The sequence below is a fragment of the Hypanus sabinus genome, chromosome 8 (assembly GCF_030144855.1).
Source record: "Hypanus sabinus isolate sHypSab1 chromosome 8, sHypSab1.hap1, whole genome shotgun sequence".
NCBI lineage: Eukaryota > Metazoa > Chordata > Chondrichthyes > Myliobatiformes > Dasyatidae > Hypanus > Hypanus sabinus.
This window is the reverse complement of record NC_082713.1, coordinates 136144083-136167847: the sequence shown is the minus strand read 5'-3', so window position 1 is coordinate 136167847 and position 23765 is coordinate 136144083. Positions and strand designations below refer to the sequence as shown.

The window sequence follows — 23765 nt, the reverse complement described above, 5'->3', positions numbered from 1 at the left end:
ATCTTACAATCAATGAAACATATTTGTAGTTATCATATATTTAAAAAAATCCAAAAACCCTTGTTACAAGGAAATGGATTTACAGCAAATTCTCAAAGCAAATAATTTTGCAGAATTCCCCAAAGGGAAACCTCGCTATTTTTAAATTGAGTAGGTTTATGTTCTGTATCTGTGCAAACAACTTGAATCTTCTACTTTAGAATATGAATTCCACTGATTCTAATGGGCAGAAATATTTAAACCCAGCTATCTGCTACTCTTTTCAGTTTAAAAATTCATTGTGGTCTTTCAAGAGGCAACATCTCCTTTTACCTTTTTTTATTTGCTAGTTCCTGCTGTTCGAAGTATAATCCAAGATACTTACAAAACAGCAGAATTTTTGAGGAGAAGTTGCTCCATAAAAAAATTAAATTATCAAATCAGGAACAGAGTAAAGCAAGAAGAAATCCAATAGTTACTCACGTTCGTTCCTCAGATAATTGTTGAGAAGTTGAAAAAGTGGAAAAGTATCCCAAGAGTCTGGTGGCTGTGCCTCAAGAATTGCATCCATGTCGACAGCAAAGAGTGACCAAAAAATCTCTGCATGCTCTGCCATTAGATCAGGCCACCATGCAAAAGCCTAGAAGACAATTACTAAACATAAGTGAAGGGCACAAAGCGAAGAGTCAGCACACAATTCTTCAATAGCATCTTACTGTGGTCTCTTGCTAGGCTGTTTCTACAAATAACTTCATTAAATGACATGACAGAATGCATAATTTACTTGTTTAGAATATGCCAATTGTAACTTCAAGTTCAGATTTATTGCCACCATATACATGTATGCCACCAAATGTGGACAAGGGGCACAATACATTACATATAACACACACAACACAAAGTAATATTACCACAAAAAACTTAACATATAATAAAATATATTCCAGAAGAATAATGTTCTACATTTGCACTACCAAGTGCAGAACTGTACATTAGTTTTCAAATTCAGCAGCTTTCTCAAGCTTTATAATATTTTGAGTGGTTTCCCATCTCCATCAGATTTGCAAAATTTTATTTCCATGGAAATTGTTTACTCTAACATTGGGGCTGATTAAAAATTAATGCATTATACACAATGGCATGCTATCTATTTAAAACATGGCCAACTAGATTGAAATTTAACCAGTCACTGACTGCATCAGCAACTGAGTTGTGTCTGGTTACTGCTCCCATAGTGTGGTCTGCGGGGCATTGCAATTCTTTGGCTCGTAAAGGGAGTTTATTTTGATTGTGTTTTACTCAGATTATTATCTGACACTTCATGCTACATGCACTGCTCTATTTTATTGAGATACAGCATGGAATAGGCCCTTCTGGGCCTTCGAAGCATGCTGCCCAGCAATCCCCCGATTTAATTTACAGTGATTAGTTAACCTTCTAAGTGGTACGTCTTTGGAGAATATACAAGCTCCTCACAGGCAGCGGTGGGAATTGAACCCGGGTCGCCTGTGTTGTAAAGTGATGTGCTAACCGCTATGCTACCATGCTACCCATATTTTAGCAAGAAGAAGAACTGGAGTAACTTGGCTAAGAAGCAGAAGAAGACAGATGAGAATTTAAATTTGACAGAAAAAGAAACCGTTGGGAAATTTTGGTGATATTGTTCTTAGAAACGATTCTTATGCTAACTCACACTGCATGCTTTGCTGTCATGTCTTGAAGGCTATCTTTAAGCATGTGGTTATGCAGCTAATCCAAACCCTTGAACCTCAGCTTGAACTGTAGAGGGCTACACTTCCTGATATCTTTAAGTGGGCCATTGCAAGGGTTCACTGGCTTTTCTGACATGTCAATTCAAGTGAAACAACTACCAGGGAAAACTGGTTTACGTTATAGCTACTGATAAATAATGCTGCCTTATAGTATATTTCCATATAATGATTTCACTGATCCTAATAAAAAATACGTTCTGGAAATTGATGTAGATTATTGCAACAGAGGCTCTTTTAACACAACAACTTCAAGGCAAACATTCAGATACACGAACAACCTAGCAAAAGAAATATTTAATGCTCTCAGCAGTCATTATTGTTCAAGGCATCAAAAGGAACTGGCTGAATAAAAGGTGGCAGAAACATTTACTGAAAGAGAGCGAAAAAAGTGGTTTTCTTTCAACTATGGGGAGATCATCAGAGCTGGCATATCAGGTTGAGACTTCTCATTAGATTGACAACCTGAAATTTTCTTTCCACAGATAGTATCTACCATTAAGCATTTTTGTTATTTCTTCTTTTATCTTGCATTTCCAACATCCACAACTCATTAGTTTGGTCCTCATACATATATTCTTATATGTATTGTAGTTTGGGTCCATTCAGGAAAAAAATAGAGGATAAACACTTAAGATAAGACCATAAGTTTTAGGAGCAGAATTAAGCTATTCAGGCCATTCATTATGGCTGGTTTATTATCCCCCTCAACTCCATTTTCCTGCCTTCTCCCCATAACCCTTGATGCCTATACCATTCAAGAACCCATAAACCTCTGCTTTAAATGTACCCACTGACTTGGTATCCACAACAGTCTGCGGTAATGAATTCCACAGATTCACACTTTCTGGCTAAATAAATTCCTCCTCAACTCTGTTTTAAGATGTCCCTGTATTCTGAGGCTGTGCCCTCTGGGTCCAAGACTCCCCCATTACATGAAACATGCTCTCCACATCCATTCCATAGGCCTTACAATATTCAGTAGGTTTCAATGAGATCACCCCTCATTCTTGTACACGCCAGTGAGTGTAGGCCCAGAGCTATCAAATGAACTTCATTCATTAACCCTTTCATTCCCAGAGTAATTCTTGTGAACATCCTCTGGATCTTCTCCAATTCCAGCACATCCTTTCTTAAATGAAGGATCCAAAACTGCCCACAATACTCCAAGTGAGGTCCAATCATCTTCTGTGACTTAATTTTTTTCACAACTTAATTTAAGCTGAAGAGTCCTATATGTATCGGAACAAATAACAAGTTTTAAGGACAACTGACCCTCACAATCTGCTGTCACCATTCCATGTATGAAGTTACTAAGGCACATAATTTATTTTGTATTTATACCAACAGTGCACAGGAATGGCCAGCAATAACTGGATGGAAACTACTCATTTCTTCTCTCTCTGCTATTTATGGCTGCCCATGAATCCTATCTTTCATAATGTTGGTGAAACACAAAAGTAGATTATAGGGGATGTTAGAAGGAAATAAGATTAATGATTTGGAGAGAAATGGCAAATCATACTGTCAGCATATATAACTTGTAAATAGAACTAATATTGAAGAGACTCAGTATACACTTGGACTAACTTGTGATTTATTACTAAAGGTATAGGCAACATAGGGAAAGTTAATTCTTCTTTATTAGTGAAGTTATTACTTATTTTAATTCAAAAATAAGCCAGCTGATATTTCAGAGAAGGGTTGTCTATTGAACACTTGCTATTGAGTACAAAATGCCAATCAGATTTCCACTGCAGTGTCTATCACCCTAATATAGTAAACTTAAGAAATTGAAGCAAATAGCAGATTATCTTCCTGTTCAGATACTGTCCTTTTAAAATCAATTGTAAATCGATTGCATGCAACATTACAAATGTGATGAAATATCCAATGGTGGATAACACTACTGGTCACGTACCTCTCTTCCCTTTTATGAATCCGCACATGTAAAAGAGGTTGTAGAATAAAATAAATCCAAACATTTATGCAAATGTTAATATCTATAATTTTAGAATTACATCATACACTCCTGCAAACATGCATCGTTATACAACTGTGTATTAGAATATTAATTATATCAAAATCAAGCTATTAATCCAAAGCTTCAGCAGCCTTATTCAAAGAGATCTTCCATGTGAAATGCTCTGTGAGGAAACACCTCACACTGTATGTCCTAATAATGCAATTAACCTCCGTATATCTTTCCTTTATTGCTAAATCAGTCCTATTCTGTTGCAGGTATAAGCCAAAGATGTGTAAGCAGACATGAAAAATAATGAATATTTCTCATTAATAGCCTTGACATTTGCTGATTTTTTTAAAAGAAGGTTTCAATTAATTTAATTATTTGTTTGACACTTTCAAAATGCAATCATTTTTTGCAGTGATTATTGCCTAATAGAATAACTGAAATAAAGGTGGATTCATCAATCCAAATTTTTCAGTCATGGCTGATACTTCATGTATTAATATCTGCAGACTGCATATTTTAAATATCTTTATGTATCTATCTATATATTTTTTATATATATATAAGAGAGTGCTGCCTTTATATTCTGATAAAAATACGCCACTCAGTCACATTTATTTTGCATTTATGTTTCCTTTCCCTTCAAATTTTGTGACTCACTTTATCTGTGTATATCTGAAAATTAAAAAAAAATCACATTTAATACCAACACGTCTAATTGTTTTTGGAACATTAACATTATTTTGCATCAAATAAATGGCAGTGATATCCAGATTTATGTTACTGACTGAAAACAAAAAACCTGTTTGGAATGTTTTAATCACCATTATTAATTGTCTTGACATGCAGCTTTCCCGTGAGCTCCATAGTTTCATTACACTGTCATTTGCAGAATGTCAGAATTTGTAACGAAAGCACAGCAAAAATGCCTTTACTTTAAAGTTGTCATATTTCTTTCACAATGCAAATAATTCATGATTTCTGAATTTATTTACTTCAGAATATCTGCTCTTATCTCTACAGAATTATAAAGAATAATATCCAAGGCCAGAACTAAGCTTAACATAAAGTATAAGTGACATGTTATCAGATTTCTCATAAAATTTCAAATAATTTTATAAACAACAAATTGTTCTCATTGAAATGGTATTTCCTTTTGAAATGATAAACGCAAGTGTCAAGGTGAATAATCTCTACGAATGCCATCTGTTGTTAAGGGAATAAAACTGGACAGTATATCTAGAGTTTAATGAGATTTTTAATGAACATCTGAACCAATGCAAAACCAAGTGTGCTGCTCTGATTATGTAGAATCTTCTTTTGCTGAAATCACATAACGGCATAGAAATGCACAGTGGTATTGAAGTCTCCTCCAACTCCCCCACTATGCCGCTATCCCAAGTTTCATGCTGCTTACCTTCATATTGACCTTTTAAACCCACCATCATGTGACCACTCTTTAAAAACATAACCATAACTTCCTCACTATCCATTTAGAACATCTGTATCATCTCCAAAATCATCAAAGGTGACAACCTTTTCACTACATTGTGATTACATCTGCCCAATATTTCCACTGCTGTTAGTAAAGCAGGCTCCTTCATAAATGGACTTTCCTCCAGTAATTTACTCAATAAAATTCACCTCTGACCAAAACACTTCATTATCTCTTCTATGATCCCCAATACCTTAGCTTCCATTTTATAAATGCCCTCTGTAAAGTTGATTGAAACTTGTAGTAAGATCACTGATCACAAGAAAGTTAGTGTTGGCTTCTAGATGGATGGCACCACTTTCTGTTGTGGAGGTGAGAATAGTGTCAGCTGAACCAACCTGACAGCTGAGTGACATCTTGGAAAACAAATTTCCATTCAAAAAAGGTCATATATCAAGCCTTCAAAAGTATCCTGTTTTGACTGATTCAAATTTCAATAAATACTACAACTCCAGCTCCAAAATAAGTGTCCAACATCAACCTTCCTCAAAGTGACAAATTCTAACTTCAACCAAATTAACAAAGCTAATTTAAAGTTAGGTAAACATGAAAACTGTTTAAGATCCTGCAGTTATAGAGGAGTCATGAGAGGAAGGTGATCATACAGGCAGAGAGAAACTTTGGTAAGAACAAAACAGCTGAATTTAACTGCAAGAATAAATAATGAATCAGCAACACACATGGAGAAGGTAAGAGCAAATACGTTAGTAACTGAAAACAGCACAGAATAACTTTTGTCTTTAATTACTTCCTTTTTCAGATAGGCACATGAATGATATACACTATCTGACAAAGTAAAATTAATAATGTGTTCTAAATTAAATGAAAGTTCTTCAAAGACTATTAGGATCCAAAACAAGCATGTTTCATAGCCATTATGATGCTGCCACTAGATGCTGTCAGGAATTAGTGGATCAGATGCGTACACATCAGCTACACATCATTCAATATAAAACTAATGAAATTGGTTTTCAGGATCAATCATGAAGACAATTACTTTAAATTCAGTTGCACAATTGGACATTAGTTGGAGAAATGAACATGAAGACTTTTCAGTACGCAAAAGAGTCAGCATTCAGAATGACTTTCTGATGAAGGATAAAACCCAAAATTATTTAAGAAATATGAGATGCCAGTGCTGGAGGCAGAGGTGCTTCCGAATTGTGTTTGCTACTAATGATTCATTGATTAGCTGTAGAACCAAAGACATCATGAAGGCTGAAGAACTCTTCAGCCTCTCTCCCTTCACAATGCTTGGTTCAGATTCAACCCTAATGCAACAATTCAGGTGTACGTTGTGGATTGTTGTTTAATGTGATGAGGATTTCTGCATCAGCCACCGTATCAGACAGTGGTCCAAAACTGCTCCTGCTGAAAAATACCTCACTGACTAACCTTTCTATTGTTAAGTTTAAATAGAGAAAGTAGTTGTTGAGTGTAGTAAAATGGCACATTTAATGTAGGCAGAGGTGTTGGAATTAATTTCTTGAAGATGATCTTGGCTCCTTTGGATATATTTGTAAATTTAATAGAGGTACTCACAGAAATTAATAGCATTTCTGTCATTAAAATCCTGGTTTATGATTTGATTTACCTGTGATTTCCATCGCAATTTGTAGGTACTGTCCAACAGTTTAGGAGCGCTGTACAGAATTTGCACTGAGGAAAAATCAAGCCTTACCTCTGAATGATGCTCCTCATTTTGTTGAAGAACCTCAATGCATAGCTCTGCCAGTCGAATCACATCATCCAAACGCTTGGCTGGAGTTCCTTGGCTTAATGCTTCTGTTATCATTGAATGAAAAGAAATTCAACACAACTATTTTATATGTTATGAGAGTGAACAAATTCTTCAGTGCATAGCAGCAGCTTGTGAGCAATCTTCTGCCGGAAACCAACACGTTCAAGCTAGTGGATGGATAAATGTGCATGGGACTGTCTCATAGATGTCTTGTTACTTTCAAGGGTCAGAAACAACAAAACACAACAACCTCCTGATGGTCCAAAGGGAAACACTATGACTGGAATCCCTGTGCTGAATGCATTTCTGTGGTGCATGCTTCCTACCCCTTTTCTAGCTCATGCCTACATAGTGGACTGCTGATATCAATGTTCACTCCTGCTTCATTCCCAACTGTTAACTTAAACAGTCCCATCATCCATCTCATTGGCCATCACTTGCCTGCACAATAAAGGAGGGGAAGGCTGTACACTGTACAGGAAGCTTCTCATGTGTAAGCCACCTCCTAGATCTACAGATGCTTTCCTTGAGCTTATATCTTCTGAAGGGAGGGGAATAACTGTAGGTGATCACTGTGGATACACACGCCTGTTTTCTTTGAGGCATTGTGGCTCTGCACTGGCTCCTACCCCCTATATTTTCCCTGCAGCCAGCCAATTATATATTTTCATCCCAATCCAATTCCCTTCTGAAAGCTATGGCATTACTGTTAAAGGAGGAGAAGAAATCAACATAGCTACAGACAGAAAGTAGGCTGATACCTACTTACTTGGGCTGTAAAGAGAATATGTGACTCTATCCCAATATTACAGGGTGTTGGTTGTAAGCTAGGATTCACAGTAAAGCAAAGCATATCAAAATCATTCTGCAAGCTATGCTAGTGATTACAGGGATTGTTGGCAGGACATTAGTTAGTGCAGCAAGTTTTCCCATCAATGCTATCTCATCTCTCCAGTATCTATTATTTGTTTTCCATTTGGCCCATCAAGGTTATACTGGTGCTATGAAAGAGAAATCTAACCAGTTCCACCCCCACCCATCACTTGGTCCTACAAATCCTTTATTACAACTGAATCGACTTCATTGTTGCACCTAGCACTGCATTCCAAACCTTCACATACACTGCATAAACATTTCCTCTTGTGCTACCTTAGGTTTTTTGCCAATCATCTTCATCCCATATCCACTGGCTCTTGACCCTTCCACTCCTGGGAACAGTTTGTGACCCAGATTCCCTCACATCTTCACCTGCTCCAATTTGTCCAGCATTTTCTGTTTGTATTTCAGATTTCATCCACATTATTTAAATACTTTGATGCCAATTGTATGCTTAGAACATGGAAACGTACAGCACAGGAATACGCTGTGTCTGTTTCAAACACAATGCTGAATTAAACTATGTTCCTTCTGCCCGTACACAGTTCATTTCCCTCATTGCTTGTACGTTCATGTGCCTTTCCAACAGTTTCTTAAACACCATTACCACATCTGCTTCTGTAAGTTCCGGTTGGTATCCCTATTTCCCCGTCCCTATGTTACACAAGGTGTTCTGCTATTACACACAGTTCCATCTAATGGCTTGTGTGAGGCAAGAGATTCTCAGAGCCACAGCCAAGATTGAGAAAGAGTTCCAAACCATTGACCAATAGCTTTGTGATGACTTGGTTCCACTTCACGTGATAAGGAAGAAACATAAATAACCTCTTCCTGTACCACTACAACTAGATAATCATTCAGTGGAGGCTTCCACAAACAAAACATTGCCGCCAAAATTATGAAGTTAATAACAATATTGAGCAATCAAAACTTGTGGCAGTGGTTCATTACTCAGTGACGTTAACTACAGGCCATCTGTCGGTAATAAACAGATATCTTTATGTCAATCTGTCCAAAAACATTCAAAACAGAATCATTCAATATGGCAACTATACCTGCACCAGTATTGAGATAAAATGGCATCAAAATCACATAATAGAAAGAACAATTAGAGAAGTGGGGAGAGAGAAAGGAAACTAGATCCATTGTGCAAAAGTACATACACTGGCCTTTGAATTTATTAAAATTAAGTGAGTTTGATATTATGTAAGGGCATCCATAAGTTGTGTACTCATGACTTATGGGTTGGCACGGTAGCATATTAGTTAGTACAACGCTTTGCGATATAGGCGACCCAAGTTTGATTCCTGCTGCTGCCTGTAAGGAGTTTGTAAATTCTCCTTGTGGCCGGATGGCTTTCCTCTGGGTGCTCCAGTTTCCTCTCACGGTTCAAAGGTGTACCCATTGGTAAGTTAACTGGACATTGTAAGTTATCCCGTGATTAGGCTCAGATTCAATCAGGGGCATTGCTGGGCACCTTGACTTGAAGGGCCAGAAGGGTCTATGTGCACAGTATCTCGACAAATAAATAAATAAATTCAATTAACTTGGACAAACCATATATTTTTTCACCAGTGCTTTGCTGAGAAATGTCACTCACCACCAGTTTTGTTCACAACCTGCAATAAAGGTGCAGGAGTTGGCCAATAAACTCTTTGACCTTGTAAATTATTAGTACTGTATATAGATAATATAAGCCTCAGTTTCACTTATTGACACATCTTACAAGAACCCAATATCTGAATCTTCAACAAACAAGAAATAATCTGTAGATGCTGGAAATCTGAGCAACACACACAAAATGCTGGAGAAACTCAGCAGGCCAGGCAGCATCTATGGAAAAGAGTACAGTCGACGTTTCAGCCCGAAATGTTGACTGTACTCTTTTCCATAGATGTTGCCTGGCCTGCTGAGTTCCTCCAGCACTTTGTGTGTGTTGCTCCATCTTCAAAGTCTGAATTGTCTGAGGGGTACAAATGTTTCCCAATTTCCCCCTAAATGCTCTAGCAATAACCCCTCCATCCAATGGCATCTCAATTTTTCATTCTGTTGCCAAGAGAAATAGATTTTTAATCAAATGTCCCAAGTTCTTTTCAAATGTTTTGATTAGGTTTATCTGCTATACACAAGGGGAATGAATTTTCAAAGAAAATGCTTTGAAAGCTTTCAATACATTGCACTGCAAATGTTTCTGACAGGTGTTAATCGAAAACGATAGGCTAAACAAATATGGTCTCATTAAAATATTCAGCTTCAGTTATATACTGATCATTAACCTTTTGACAGTGTAAGGAATCCATCTCCGTTTGTGCTGAAGACTGTAATAGAATTAGTACAATGTCCAAAAGTCTCATTTCACTATTTTAAAGTAATTAGAAAACATTTCTTAACTCTTTGGAGAATATAATTCAAACATTATGAAAAGCAAAGTGTTTTTCTTCTGATTTTGGTGCCTTCCATTGACAGAGATACAATATCTGGCAGCTCCTCGATTTGGGAAAGGTGAGTTCATTAGGGTGGGCCGAAACAGGTTTTGCGAGGGTTCTGTACTGCAGAATCTGTTGCCTGTGAAGTCAGAAGAATTGAGCAACAGAAACCACTAAGGGCTTACATTAACCAACTGATTTTATCAACACTTTATCATCATGACAACCCTTGCATCACCCTCTCAGGAAAATTCTCATTCTTACCCCATCTTCTCTATACCTAAAAACTCTTTTTTCCCTGGCTGAAGCGTCTTTAACTTGAGATGTTAACTCAATTTCTCTTTCCACAGATGGGGCCCCAACTGTTGGAAGTTTCTAGTAGTTTCTGTTCTTTGGTCAGAAGTATTTCCACACAGCATAATAGTCATTTTTGGCCCTTATTTCCAAGCTATCTAATTGGTGCCAGAAACACTCAACAGGCCAAGGGATGCTATGTTAACTTTTTTTTAATATAAGAAATATGAAGATTACTGGTAATTTGTGAAAGCTACTAAGACTATTTCCCTGAGAAAAATATTCTCCCTGGGAGAGAAAAACACATTCCACTTCAAACTGTAGGTGTATGCAGTGGTTCCGCAAAATGTATGAATGTACCTGCATATGCCAACATCTGGAGAGACTAAACTTTGACCTGCCAAGATTGCAATCCAGTCAGTAACTGAACATTTGTCATCTGAGCCTGTGGCCTGAAGGAACTCAGGATTAGCTAAATTCAAATGCACCTACAGTATGTATGCTGAGGGATTTACCTCTAGTTTGGAACTTTTACTTTTTAGATATTCGAGAACTGCAATTTCTAATTCATACCATGAGGACTAATTATTAAATTTTCACATTGGTGGGGTATTCAACATTTTTTTCAGTTAATAGATACCTGGTGTAATTGTCAAGACCATTCTGTGTTAATAACATAGAATTCAAGCAATAAATTACAAATTACGAAGAGAACTGTCACTCAGTAGCATGCACCAAAAAGGAAGTTCTACAACCTACAGTTGATTATGGCAAAACTTTTCTTTAACTATTCCCAGTGTATAGCATTCTACCAAAGCAATGAAAGTTCAAGTGACAAGGCTGAATTATATTTGCAAAAGTAGCAGTGAGACATCAATTTTTATTTCCATAGTAAGGAATAGCATTCTGCTGTTCAACATTGGAAGCATTGCACAAGGCTAGCTTTAGTGGGAGGCCCAAAACTACTCAAGTAATTACATTGACCTGAGGTTCATGGCTTAAGTTTCCTGGGTCAATGAGATTGCTAGCAATGGACTGCTTGATGCAAGTTCACAATTTTAATGCTATTATCTCTCTATTCAGCTAAATAAATTTAAAAATAACCCTACGACTACAAAAGCAATATATTACATTCAAGTGTTTCTTTCTCTTCTCTATTTTAATAGCTTGCTTTTTCAAAATCTACACTTCAATGTACCTAATCTGCTTTAATGTATTTAATGCTTTATTGTTCCTGCTCTACTGTTATCAATTACTTTACACCTTAATTTGCACCTTTCAAACACTTCTCTAGTGGCAATTACTATTTATCTAAGAGATTTATGCACAATTTTTGTAAAGTAGGGTGACTAAAGTGGACTTGTGTTATAAGATTCTACTCCTGACATGATGGATTCAATCTGGGATTCAGTATGCTTTCTTTTACAACTAGAGCTTGTTGCTAACTCATACTTAAGCCTAATGCAACAACATAATCATATTGATCAGCAGATCACGGTTTATATTTCCTAATGTGAAGCACAATTTGACCAAAGCCCAGAATTTCCATGACAGGGTCTCTCTATGTAGCTGAAGGTCGTTTTAACATAAAATAAGCATGTTATTGATCATCATAGATGATAGAACAGTACAGCACAAAAACAGGCCCTTTGGTCCACATTGTTGTGCCAAACCACCTAAAAACTGAATTCAAAAACTCCAAAAACTAATTGTCAATTTAATTCCTGATGCAGACAATAAATCACTCAGATCAGCAAAGACCTGAATTTGTAATCATTTTTATGGACTGAATTTGGCTCTTGAGATGCTGACATGAGTAAAGTGTAGAAAACTGGTTTAGCTTTCACTACAACCAAGAAAAAAAAAATCATCTTTTGGCTCTTAATCAGTCTGATCACTACTTAATCCAATACTCTTCATTCTGTAAGATGCTTAACAATTTTATGTCCCTATCAGAGCAAGTGTTACTTTCTAATTCAGTTTTTTTTTCTTATAGTTAATAGCCTTTCTACCTCTTCATAAAGGTATTTTTAGGTCACAGACTCTCAAAACAGCTATTCCAAATCACTGAGAGCCATTAATACTTGTAGTGCATCAACCCCACTGTTAAAGAAACACATGGAAACCATTAACACGTGTTATGAAGTAAGTCTGCACCTTGGTTCTGATATTACTAATGTTATGTTCCCACATGGTACGCTCTTATGAGAGCACAATAAATCTAACATTAACCTTCATTTTATCACCATTAGCAAAAGATTTAAAACCCAATTATATTTGTCTATTGCTAGTTTGTTAACATTAACTTTTAAAACATTTAGTCCCAAACAACTGCTCTTATATGGGAATACTGCTATAGTGGAGCCCTCTTTGGTTTGAACTTCGTTGACATCAAGGAAACAAAACTACTTCTGAAACAGCAATTATGTTTGAAGAGACTTCTTTGGGATATTGGTTAAATAAGTTTAAGGAAAGAGAGAGGTTAGCCTTGGCACTTGCCTTACTAAAATAAATTACTTTTCTGCTACAAAACAGATTACGAGGCAAGATGAACATATTTCCAACGTGCAGAAACCACACAAATCAACTACACTATGCATCAATTGCAATGTCAAAGGCAGCTGGAGACAAACGGAAATGAGTACAGTACTTGTGTTTTGTTTAGAAATGCCACTTTGCCTCAGATCGGATGCGCTCGTCTGCTTTTTGGCTGGCAGAAGCTGCCATGGAGGCCGCTTAGACCTGGGTGACTGCACTGTGATATTCAGGCATGGAAGATGGGGTTTTAATATATATAAAAAAGAACAAGGGAGAGAGAACAAACCATAACCATGTAATAGAATAATGAAGAGGCTGATGCAAAGGAAAGCAATGAGGCGGAAACACACAATATCTTAAAAGAATGTACTCTTCTGAACCGCACTAAGGCCACTGGCTCCAGGCATTCACAGCAGTTCAATTAACAGCACAGGCAATATAATGGAGTGTTGGTAAAAGGGCACTTTGAACAACTATATTAATGGAAATGTGAGTCTCAACATAGCTGTTCAATTTATTGTGAATACTTCAGAAACAAGCATGGACAAAATAATAAAAAAAAGCACTTATATGTGCAAATGGATGACCGGTACAGAACAACAGGCCAGCTAGACCACATAACAAGGCCACAGCACCACTCAAAAGATGCAGTTGAAATGATAAAACTGGAGAGAGTGAGACTCAAGTGGTTGATGCAAATGATCAACCTTGGAGTAAGTACAAAGATAACAATACTTTTCAGTATTTCTCAATACAGTCTAAAAGACTGCAGTGTGGGTTCAATACCGCCACTGCCTGATTGACATATTTGAGGGGGCTGTCAATGGGGGAGCGTTATATAAATCATCCAATTCACAACACAAAAAGGAGTATGCACATACCTTACAGCGTTTTGCATTTCACCCTCATAGATTTTATAACATCTGTGGAATATTGATTGGGCACGTCACTATTGAACAATGATGTGCTTCAGAAATTCTCCCTGACAGCCCCTGGATTACAACACTTGGACTCCATAACAAGTTAGTTTTAATTGCCATTTTAAATTAGCTGTGTTATTTTGGAATAGTCTTCGAAGAATACTTTTTAAAGTTTACTTAAAATTTTGACTCATACTGTGACAAAGGGAATAGTGGAGTAAGAGGTTTTGATCTCTAGCGTATCTAATTTCAAGTCAAAAAGAACAAAGTTATATTTGCCTGGAAATGTGATTGCATAAACACTACTATTTTCATCACCGTGCAATTGAAAACAGATTTTTACATTTGAGTTATTTTGCATCATTTTGAATATTTAATATCTGATGTAACTTCCCATGCAACACTCTTTTTGGATCATTGTGTGAGGATTTGTCTTGTGGGTACTCTCGGTGAAAGCAGTCTTCACACCACATTTACAAATTGGGAACCTTGCAATGATCATCTAAATCACTGGCAAAGTACTCCTCTTAAGAACTTATTTCCAGTACCTTATCTAACAACCCTGCCACTGAAATCTCCCCAAGCACAAATGAATTTTGATGTTTAGAGGGTGGTAAAATGTCCAGGCAATTATGTCCTTCAACTTGCAGCTGGTCATGGTTTGGAAACAAAAGTGGAAAATCAGCTCAGAGGTAAATTGCTTATTCTATATGTGATGAAGAAACAGTTACACTTAAAAAGTTGTGAGTGATAAGTTCTGATGAACTGGAGCTAACATATTATATTTACACTCCTAGGGCTTTCGATGTGGTGAGTTAATAATTTGGAAATTTTGAGTCTGGATTAGAAATCAGGTCCCATCACAAGTAACACAACAGGCAACTATCAATGGCACTGGGTAAAAGCCTAGAAAATGATCAAATGCCCATTCCTTGTGGGGTAGCTGAAAGCTGAAAAGCAACCTGAAAGGTGGGCAGAAATAAATATTAAAGGAAGAACAAACTTTGTTAGGTTTGGATCAAAAGGATGAAATGATATTGAAAGTAAACAGAATAAATATACACTAGAAAATTTAGCTTCACATCCAAAGGTCAGGCAATTGGGTTTTTTACTTCTTTGTTTTGTAAGAATAAATTCAAACAGTTGTTCAATGACATTGACCTGACTTGCTTCTGACTGGTAGTCTATTGGGTTACTCATATAAAGTCCTTGGAGTTACAGAGCAGAAATTGGCACTTTGGCCTGTTGATTCCATGCTGACCATCACACACACATTTACATCAATCCCATTTTGTTTTACCATCTACGTTTCCACTCCACCCCCCCACCCCAAAAAATCTCTCATACTCACCTACACACTAGGGTCAATTTACAGTGCCCAATTAATCAACCAATTTGCATGTATTTGAGATCTGGGAGGAAACCAGAGCACGAGGAAGAAACTGACCTGTCGCAGGGAGGAAGTGCAGAGTGCTCAGGTCAGATCGAACCCTTCACTCTGGCACAGTGAGGTAACGACTTACTGCCGGTGACGTTGTGCCACCCGAGGAACTTTAAATGGACCTTTGCACTGAATTACTAGCAGCAGCAACTGAGACATGTTCTTTCAGTTTGGGAAGTGCGGATGATGCATTAAAATTGATTATGCATTAAAGTGTGGTTCCAGAATCTCGGTCTCATGATAGGTAGCATATTATGTAAATTCAGTGCACTTTCAATGTTTTCAATGAAACCCAAGCCCAAAAGAGAATATATTTTCTACTATAAAATACTATCTCAGCAATGTATAACTGTAAAGCCTTTGTTTTCACTCATGGCTACAATGTCATATGAAAATTATCACCAGACTTCAAACAAGAGTCATTGTTTAATGAATCTTTATAAAATCAAATTGTAGATCAACCTAATTTTACTGTACGACTTGTGTGGCGCGTGGCCAAGTGGATATGGTGTCGGTCTAGTGATCTGAAGGTTGTAGTTCAAGCCTTAGCGGAGGCAGTGTGTTATGTCCTTGAGCAAGGCATTTAACCACGCATTGCTCTGTGATGACACCGGTGCCAAGTTGTATGGGTCTTAATGCCCTTCCCTTGGACAACATTGGTGGTGTGGAGAGGGGAGCCTTGCAGCATGGGCAACTGCAGGTCTTTCATACAACCTTACCCAGGCCTCAGTCATCATCGAAAATCGATGGACAGCCAAAGAAGACTGTATGACTTAACTTTGAACAGCATGTACTTTGGGAGCCATACCTCATAATAAAGAGGCCTGAATTTAGTGCCCCCAAGAAGGATCCCCCACTAAAGCTCCTGCCCTTGTTGGCCTAGACTTCCGTAGTGTTTTACAACTAGAAATTCCTCAGTTCCCTGTTAACAAAGTTAAAGCACATCAGCCCTGTCACTTCAGACATTGTTTTTAATGCAGTTCAAAGTTTGGCGAGTAAAGCAATGCTAAAATAATATTAGTTTTAGCGCTTCCGTGGCAAGCCCCCTCACATCACTAACATAATGTGCATTATAGGTACATGCAAATGGCAGTATGCCATAAAGCGCATCAAGCCAGTTCTGCCACTCAGAGATCATGGCCAAACTGTGACCTAACTCCTTAAAAATGATTATACCTCATAATCCTTCGTAACTTTCATAAACAGAAACCCAACAATCTCAAGTTCAAACCTAGCAATTACTATAGCGCCAATTGTTGTTTCAAGTGAGAATTTGAATTTTTTTTTAACCTTCTTTGGCAAATAGAAATGTTTTGAACCTGCCCTGGTTTCAATGTTTATGCTACAGGCCTATAATCTCTAATCTGCGATACCTACTTCTGTCAATTTATTCTATCAGCCCCAATCCAAATCTTGATAATTTATTTCAAACTATCCCTTAATCCAAATTTTCAGGAGTAATATCCAGGTTTATACTGGCCTTGTGCCTTGTAATTTAACATTTTTAAATTGACTTTTTGACTTGCTGCCTTCTCTCAGTTTTCCTCTCACAACGCATTACTCTAAAATCTTTTTATTTTAACTAATGCCTGTTTCTCTGTATATTTTGTACATTGTAATAAACACAGGGAAAAAAAAGGATTTCCATGTTTTAAATCCCTTTAATTGCATTGAATTCCTCTGTGGAAAATGTTAAATGAACCTTTTTAAAATAAGCTGGATAATGAGGGAGCTGAAGGAGTGAGCAAAGTAACATTGCACAAACCTGTTAAGTAGCGAGCTATTGAAAGGAAATTAAATTTATGAGTTTAATCTCACTAATGGATCAAAGTGTGAGCTAACACTCATTAATATAGTGAAGCTCTAATAATTAACATCATTTGATAACATTTTTGGCTTTAGCCAATTAGCACACCCAAGTCATTTTCGTATACCACATTATTCAACAATTTATTTTTCATTGTAGATTCACGTTTACTATATTTAGACCCAGTGTGTTTCACCCTGTACATCTCATGAGATGTTGTTAATACGCCCAACTGTTAAATCTCAGTAGATTTTGCTCAATTATACGTCTCCTCAGAACATCCTGTTTACCAATGAATTATAAAGATATGCTTTAATTTCAACACCAACCTTCATGCTAATATTAGGAACAGTATCAATCCTTCAATAAGGGCCCAGACAGACCTGCTCCTCATTGCTATGCAACTGGAAGCTTTGGTTAAAAAAACACCTCAACATCTATTCATCACAAAATCTGCAGTTCCTTCTCAATACTATAAGCTTCCATATATTGTGAGGAAACTTGCTTTTTTGTATGTTTTTTTTCATAGCCTGCCAATTCAATTTTACCTTCCAGATATGCCAGTGATGCTCTGGAATCCCTGAAACAAACGTTTACAATTTTATTTGGAACTACACAAGTTTACGTCTATAACTGGCAGAGGCAGCCTGGTGCTTGCAAGCTATTTTTCCTCTCTACTACAATGCTGAGTGCAATGATGGAGAACCAATTTGCTGCAGCTTCCCAATAAACCTGCACATTTGAACTTGCACTGGGTTCAACTTGGCTCATAGAACACACAGGAACAAGCTCTTCAGTCCTTAATGTTGTGCTGATCCAATTAAAGTAGTAATCAAATGGCCAACTAAACTAACCACTTCTGCCTGCACAATGTCCATATCCCTCTATTTTCCACACACTCATGTGCCTATCAAAATATCTCCTAAATGTATCTGGAAATTGAAAGTTTTGCTATGCTGAGCAAAAAAAATATAAAATGAAAAAAGTCCCTTAGTTGGTAACTTCAATCCATTCAATGAAAAGGATATTTGTGACGGCAGTGGGTAAGTTTCAAATAAATTGCTGTATTTTATTTGCATAGATATCTTAAGCAAATTTATTCAGTAATTGTAAATCATATTTCCTTAAAATATGTAAGTTACTATTTACTATTAAATAAAGAATATTAAAATAAAACACTAATCCATAAAAAGTTAACTGCAAAACCAATAAAATATTTAAAGCATTTTACCACTAATTTATTACCATTATCACTATCCCGGTCTACCGATACCGCTGACGGAGAAGAACAAATTTCGCTAGGTATAATCTTGCACAAGTTTAATGAGTGCATTGCCAAGGGCAGGTGTCAGGGAACTGCCACAGTTTTGCAATCTGTTGCCGGTTGGCCGTGGGGCATATAGAGTTGGAGAACGGTTGGGCTAATTGCAAGTGAGGTGCTGGAAAGTTCAGAGCTGCAGCATCCAGGTGAGTTTGTAGGGAGATCCCAAGTGCCGGCAGCACTACAAGAGGCAGATAATACTTTCCTGAAACACCCTGCCGTCTACTTCAGGGTACATCAAGGATCAAGTATGAAGGATCAGCTTTATTTACCATATACATTTAGTGATATCAGGAATGTGCTGCAGTGTGTTGGGTCAACATGCAACAAAAACAACAGCATTCAGTAATTATAAAGAATAAAGATTTATAAAATAATTAGTTACAGGTTAAAATGAAATAAAATATGCATAATCACATAAATACCAGCATGTATTTATAATGTAAACAACAACATAAAATGTGATTTATAGTGTTTACGGTGCATTGCAGTGACAAAGGAGAGGGTAGGAAGGCTAACTAGAATAATTGATCAGATTAACTGCCTGGGGGAAAAACTTTCAAAATATCAAGATTTTGATTTAATAGCCCTGCAGCACTTTCCATAAGGGAGCTTTTGGAAAAGGCACTTTGCAAGGTGGATAATGTCCACAATGATTGATGCATCAAGGTATTAATAATAATCCTAAAGAAGTTAAAAAAAGACTTGCTGAACTATAATCTGGGAGAAACATTGGCGAGATATTGATTGAATGAATTTGTTTAAGAGGAACAATCATCTATTGACGCATGCATCCATTTACCTGGTTCCTTTCCATTAGCTGCTTGAAGTGGCAAAAAGGGAATATAAAGGAGAGAATGTAAATTAGTTTATGATTAAAAGGAGACCACAAGTTAAGACCATGCAAAAATAATTAAACAATTTATTTAGCAAGGTTTCACAAGAGACTGGAAAAGTGAAAAGCCCTGGTGAAAGGTTTTCAGCACTAGAAGGAAATGCTGTGAGGCAGATTAAAGCCATGAATAGAAAAAGACACTGCAGTTCACCAGTTGAGATTTTAATGAGACATTTGCATTTGCAGAAGGTTTGCTCAATGGGAGAAAAGATCTGTCACAAAGTGTTTATTTAATGGACCCAGTTGTCTCTCTCATCTACACAGATGGTTATATTAGAAGAACCAACCTTCTATTTTGGCATATTCCGAAAGGTGAGAGTAATTGATCAAGGCAGCTTTCTCCAGACACTTCCGCACCACTTTCTTGACATCTTCAGGTGGCACTGGGGTGGCTATATCTTTCATTAGTACCTTTGTCAAAGGAAACAATAATTCCGATAAAAATTAATAACTTGAACTCACAAGTTTATTGACATTATATGAGGATGATTCTGTGAATGAAGGGGTTAACATATAAGGAGCGTTTGGCAGCTTTGGGCCTGTACTCACTGGAATTTAGAAGAATGCATGGGGATCTCATTGAAACCTACCTAATGTTGAAAGGACTAAATAGCGTGGATGTGGAGAACAGGTTTCCCGTGGTGGAGATATCTAGAACTAGAGGGCACAGATTAAAAATTGAGGGACGACCCTTTAGAACATAGGTAAGGAGGAATTCTTTTAGCCAGAGACTGTAGTAGAGGCCAAGTCTGCGTGTATACTTAAGGTGGAAGTTGATTGTTAGCTGATCGGTCAGGGCATCAAAGGATATGGCAACAAGGCAAGTGTATGGGGTTCAGTGGGATCCAGGATCAGCCATAATGGAATGGCAGAGCAGACTCGATTGGCTGAATGGCCTAATTCTGCTCCTATGTCTTATGGTCTTATGGACATAAGATAGATTCAGTTCTTAATGTTTTTGTTTGCAGGCTTATAGGCAAGACATCTAGTCAATCCAGCTCACCATCTGCAATATTCATTTGCTACTTTTACAATAATAGCAACTCCCATTTGTTGACTCAAATCTTCTTTATTCCTTAAAGGCATGAAGGCTTCATGATCCCCAGTCATGCTTTCAATCTTTTCCCTAGATTTGTATTTGTAACCAAAAATTTCCAACCTACAATTCCTATTTCTGTTTACTAAGTCTTTATTTTATTCTTTGTGAATGTTTGTGAAGTAATCATTCACAAATAATGATCACTTGTCCTTGAATCTTGCACAAATCATAAACATAAATTCTTCCCTCATATTCTTTCTCACTCATAATTTGTCCTTTAGTTGCTTAAATTCAGGGATTAACCAAAAAACTGAAGGCGCACATTCTCATTGAAATCTGAGAATCAAAAGTAAAGTCAGTATCCCAAATAAGCTAGAACCAGGACTAAACACAGTTTTAAAATTGTTGTCATTTTATTGTATTTCAAATAGGTGTCTAATCCAAATAGCACTAATCTAAAATTGGAAGACAAAAACTGAGGCATTGTTGCTTAAAGAAATAGTCATCATGATGAATTAATTCCTCTCAGGGGTATTAAATCCAGGGCATTTCATTGGTGTAGTTACTTGAGAAAAAGGCAGTTAATAAATATTAGAGATCCTGGAAATCCAGAGCAACCCACGCAAAAATGCTGGAGGAACTCAGCAGGTGAGACAGCGTCAATGGAGAGGAATAAAGGGCTGGCGTTTCAGGCTGAGACTCTTAATCAGGACTGGAAAGACAGAGGAAAGATGCCGGACTAAGCAGGTAAGGGATGAAGGGTGAGAGAGGAGTGCTAGCTGGCAGGAGATGGTTGAAAACGGGTTAAAGGAAAGATGACTGGGTGGTGGGGGGTGGGGGGATGAAGTAAGAAGCTGGGAGATGTTAGGTGGAAGAGGTAAAGGGCTGAAAAAGAAGGATTCTAATAGTAGAGGACAGTCAGCCACGGGACAAAGGAAAGAAGGAGGGCTGTCTGAAGGAGGTGATGGGCAGATAAGAAGGGGAGCCAGAATAGGGAATTGAAAAAGATAAATGGGGGAGTTGAAAGAAATGACCAGGTTAGAGAAATTGACCTTGATACCATCAGTTTGGAAGGCTACCCAATCAGAACATGAGGTGGTACTCCTCCATCCTGAAGATGGTCTCACGGTGGCAGGAGGAAGAGGCCATAGCCAGACAAGTGAGAATGGAAGTGGAATTGAAATGTACAGCCAGAGCGAAATCCCACCTTTTGTGGCGGAAGGAGCAAAGCTGCCCAGCAAAGCGGTGGTCCCCCAACCTACGCCGGATGTCAGTGATGCACAGAAGGCCACACTGAGAGTACTGGATGCAGTAGTTCACCCAGACAGACTCACAAGTGAGCCTCATCTAGAAGAAATTAGAGGTGAGGGAGGAGGTGAATGGTCAGATGTAGCATTGGTCCCACTTGCAGGAATAAGTGCCAGGAGGAAAATCAGAGGGTAGGGATGAGTGGACAAGTAAATACAGGAAGTGGAGAGAGGTTGGGGGGTGCTGGGAAAAATGTATTTCATGATGGGAACCTATTATAGATGGCAGAGTGATGGATGGGATATGGATTAAAACTTTGGCTTATCTCTCTGTAGAAGCCATGAAGAACAGGATTTGATGATGCAGGAAAGGTTCCCCAAGTCTCAAGCCCTCATAGTCAGTGGCAGGATCAGTTTCACAAATAGAGTGATGTAATTTTACATATCAGTCCACAAAAGCTTCAACTTCTATAGGAATTTTGGCTCAACCTTTCCCCTTCCAGCGAAAGTTTCAAGGGAAGAATTTTGAAAATGTTCCTCAGGAAAATAGAACTCATGGCTCTACTTTCAGGAAGATGCAAACTGCATTTTCTGGAGTTATTTATGAAGGTAAAAATCATCACCATTTGATCCAGTTTCTGTCAAGATAAGCCATTTATATTGGTGACATCATCACATGCAGGAAGCACAGATGGGATACAAAGCCTATGCGCTCCTTGTCTGTTTTCCAGCTGGGTGGGTTTCCAACATGAAATAGGCACAAACATTTCAAAACATCATTTTATGTGCAATCAACAAAAAAAAAGACACAAAGGGGCCAATTTCCATGTGTGTTTCTCTAACACTACCAGCTGAGTTCCACCATTTGTTAATAGTGAACACTGTACTGTTGGTCTGGATAACCCAGGTATTTAAGTGTAAGAGGGTAAGAACTCTGAAAAATGTTAATCCAATTTATTGTGCTCAAAGATACAATCATTGTACTAAAAGAAGAGACTTTTCAGATTCAGATTTGTTTATTTATGAAATGCACATTGAAATATGTTGCAAAAAGCATTGTTTGCATTATCAACGAACACAACTGCAACTGGGTGTGGCAACACTTTCAAACATTGCCACACATTCTGGCACAAACTTAGCATGAGCTAACAAAGCAAATATTAACTGGAATAAAAGTAAATCGGGAATTTTCACATTTAGCTGAAGTACAACTTGGTCTCATTTCGCACAACCAATAGACAGATGAAGATATTCTTTAAGGTGCTCAACTCTTAGAAAGTATCTGGTCAGCCACTAACGAAATATCTTCCACAAATGACAACCTTGAGCATTCTGGAACACCAATTATAGTTTCACAGAGTTATACAGACAGAAAAAAAACCGGGCCATCTGGCTCGCCACGTCCACATTGATCAGTAGAAATCCATTCTTTCTGCACTTTGCCTGCAGACTTCGATGCTAGATGATTCAGTACTGAAGCAGGGCCTTAATCAACAAATCAAGCATCCTTTTCCCTCCACAGTTCATCTTTATCTGCTGAGTTTTCTCAGCAGTGTCGTTTTTGCTCCAGGTTCCAGTATCTGCTATCCATTGTGCCTGCACTTCTTAAATGTTGAGAGCAACTCAGCTTCCACACTCTCTCAGGACAAGCATTCCACGTACTCTGGATGTACAAAGTCTCGCTCAGATCCCTTTTTAATCTCTTACTCTTGGTAAATTTATGTCCTCCAGGACATGTGGGTCCATATTTTCCTCAATATTTCCTCATACTTTACCGTTCATACATATATCCTAGCCTCATTAGTATACCCAAAACACATCACTTCACATCTATCAGGATTAAACTCCATCTTCATTTCTCAGAGGTTTTTAGAAGCACATTAATATCACACTGTAGCCTTACACTACCCTGCAGGCTGTCAACTACTCCACCAAACTTTGTGTCATCTATGAACTTACTGACCTTGCCTTCTACATCCACATCCAAATCATTCACATGTATTGC

General features: G+C 37.6%; 1 protein-coding gene across 9 annotated transcripts in view; it reads right to left on the bottom strand.

The window, feature by feature from the left end:
• The window catches only part of cadps2 (Ca++-dependent secretion activator 2), a 676394-nt gene that overhangs the window by 131572 nt on the left and 521057 nt on the right, over positions 1-23765 (bottom strand). For all 9 annotated transcript variants that reach the window (XM_059977930.1, XM_059977932.1, XM_059977934.1 and 6 more), the window contains 3 exons: positions 19762-19885; positions 6897-7000; positions 463-619 (listed from right to left, as the gene is read on the bottom strand). In XM_059977930.1, coding sequence (XP_059833913.1) covers positions 463-619; positions 6897-7000; positions 19762-19885 — 385 coding nt within the window. The remainder of the gene's footprint in view (positions 1-462; positions 620-6896; positions 7001-19761; positions 19886-23765) is intronic.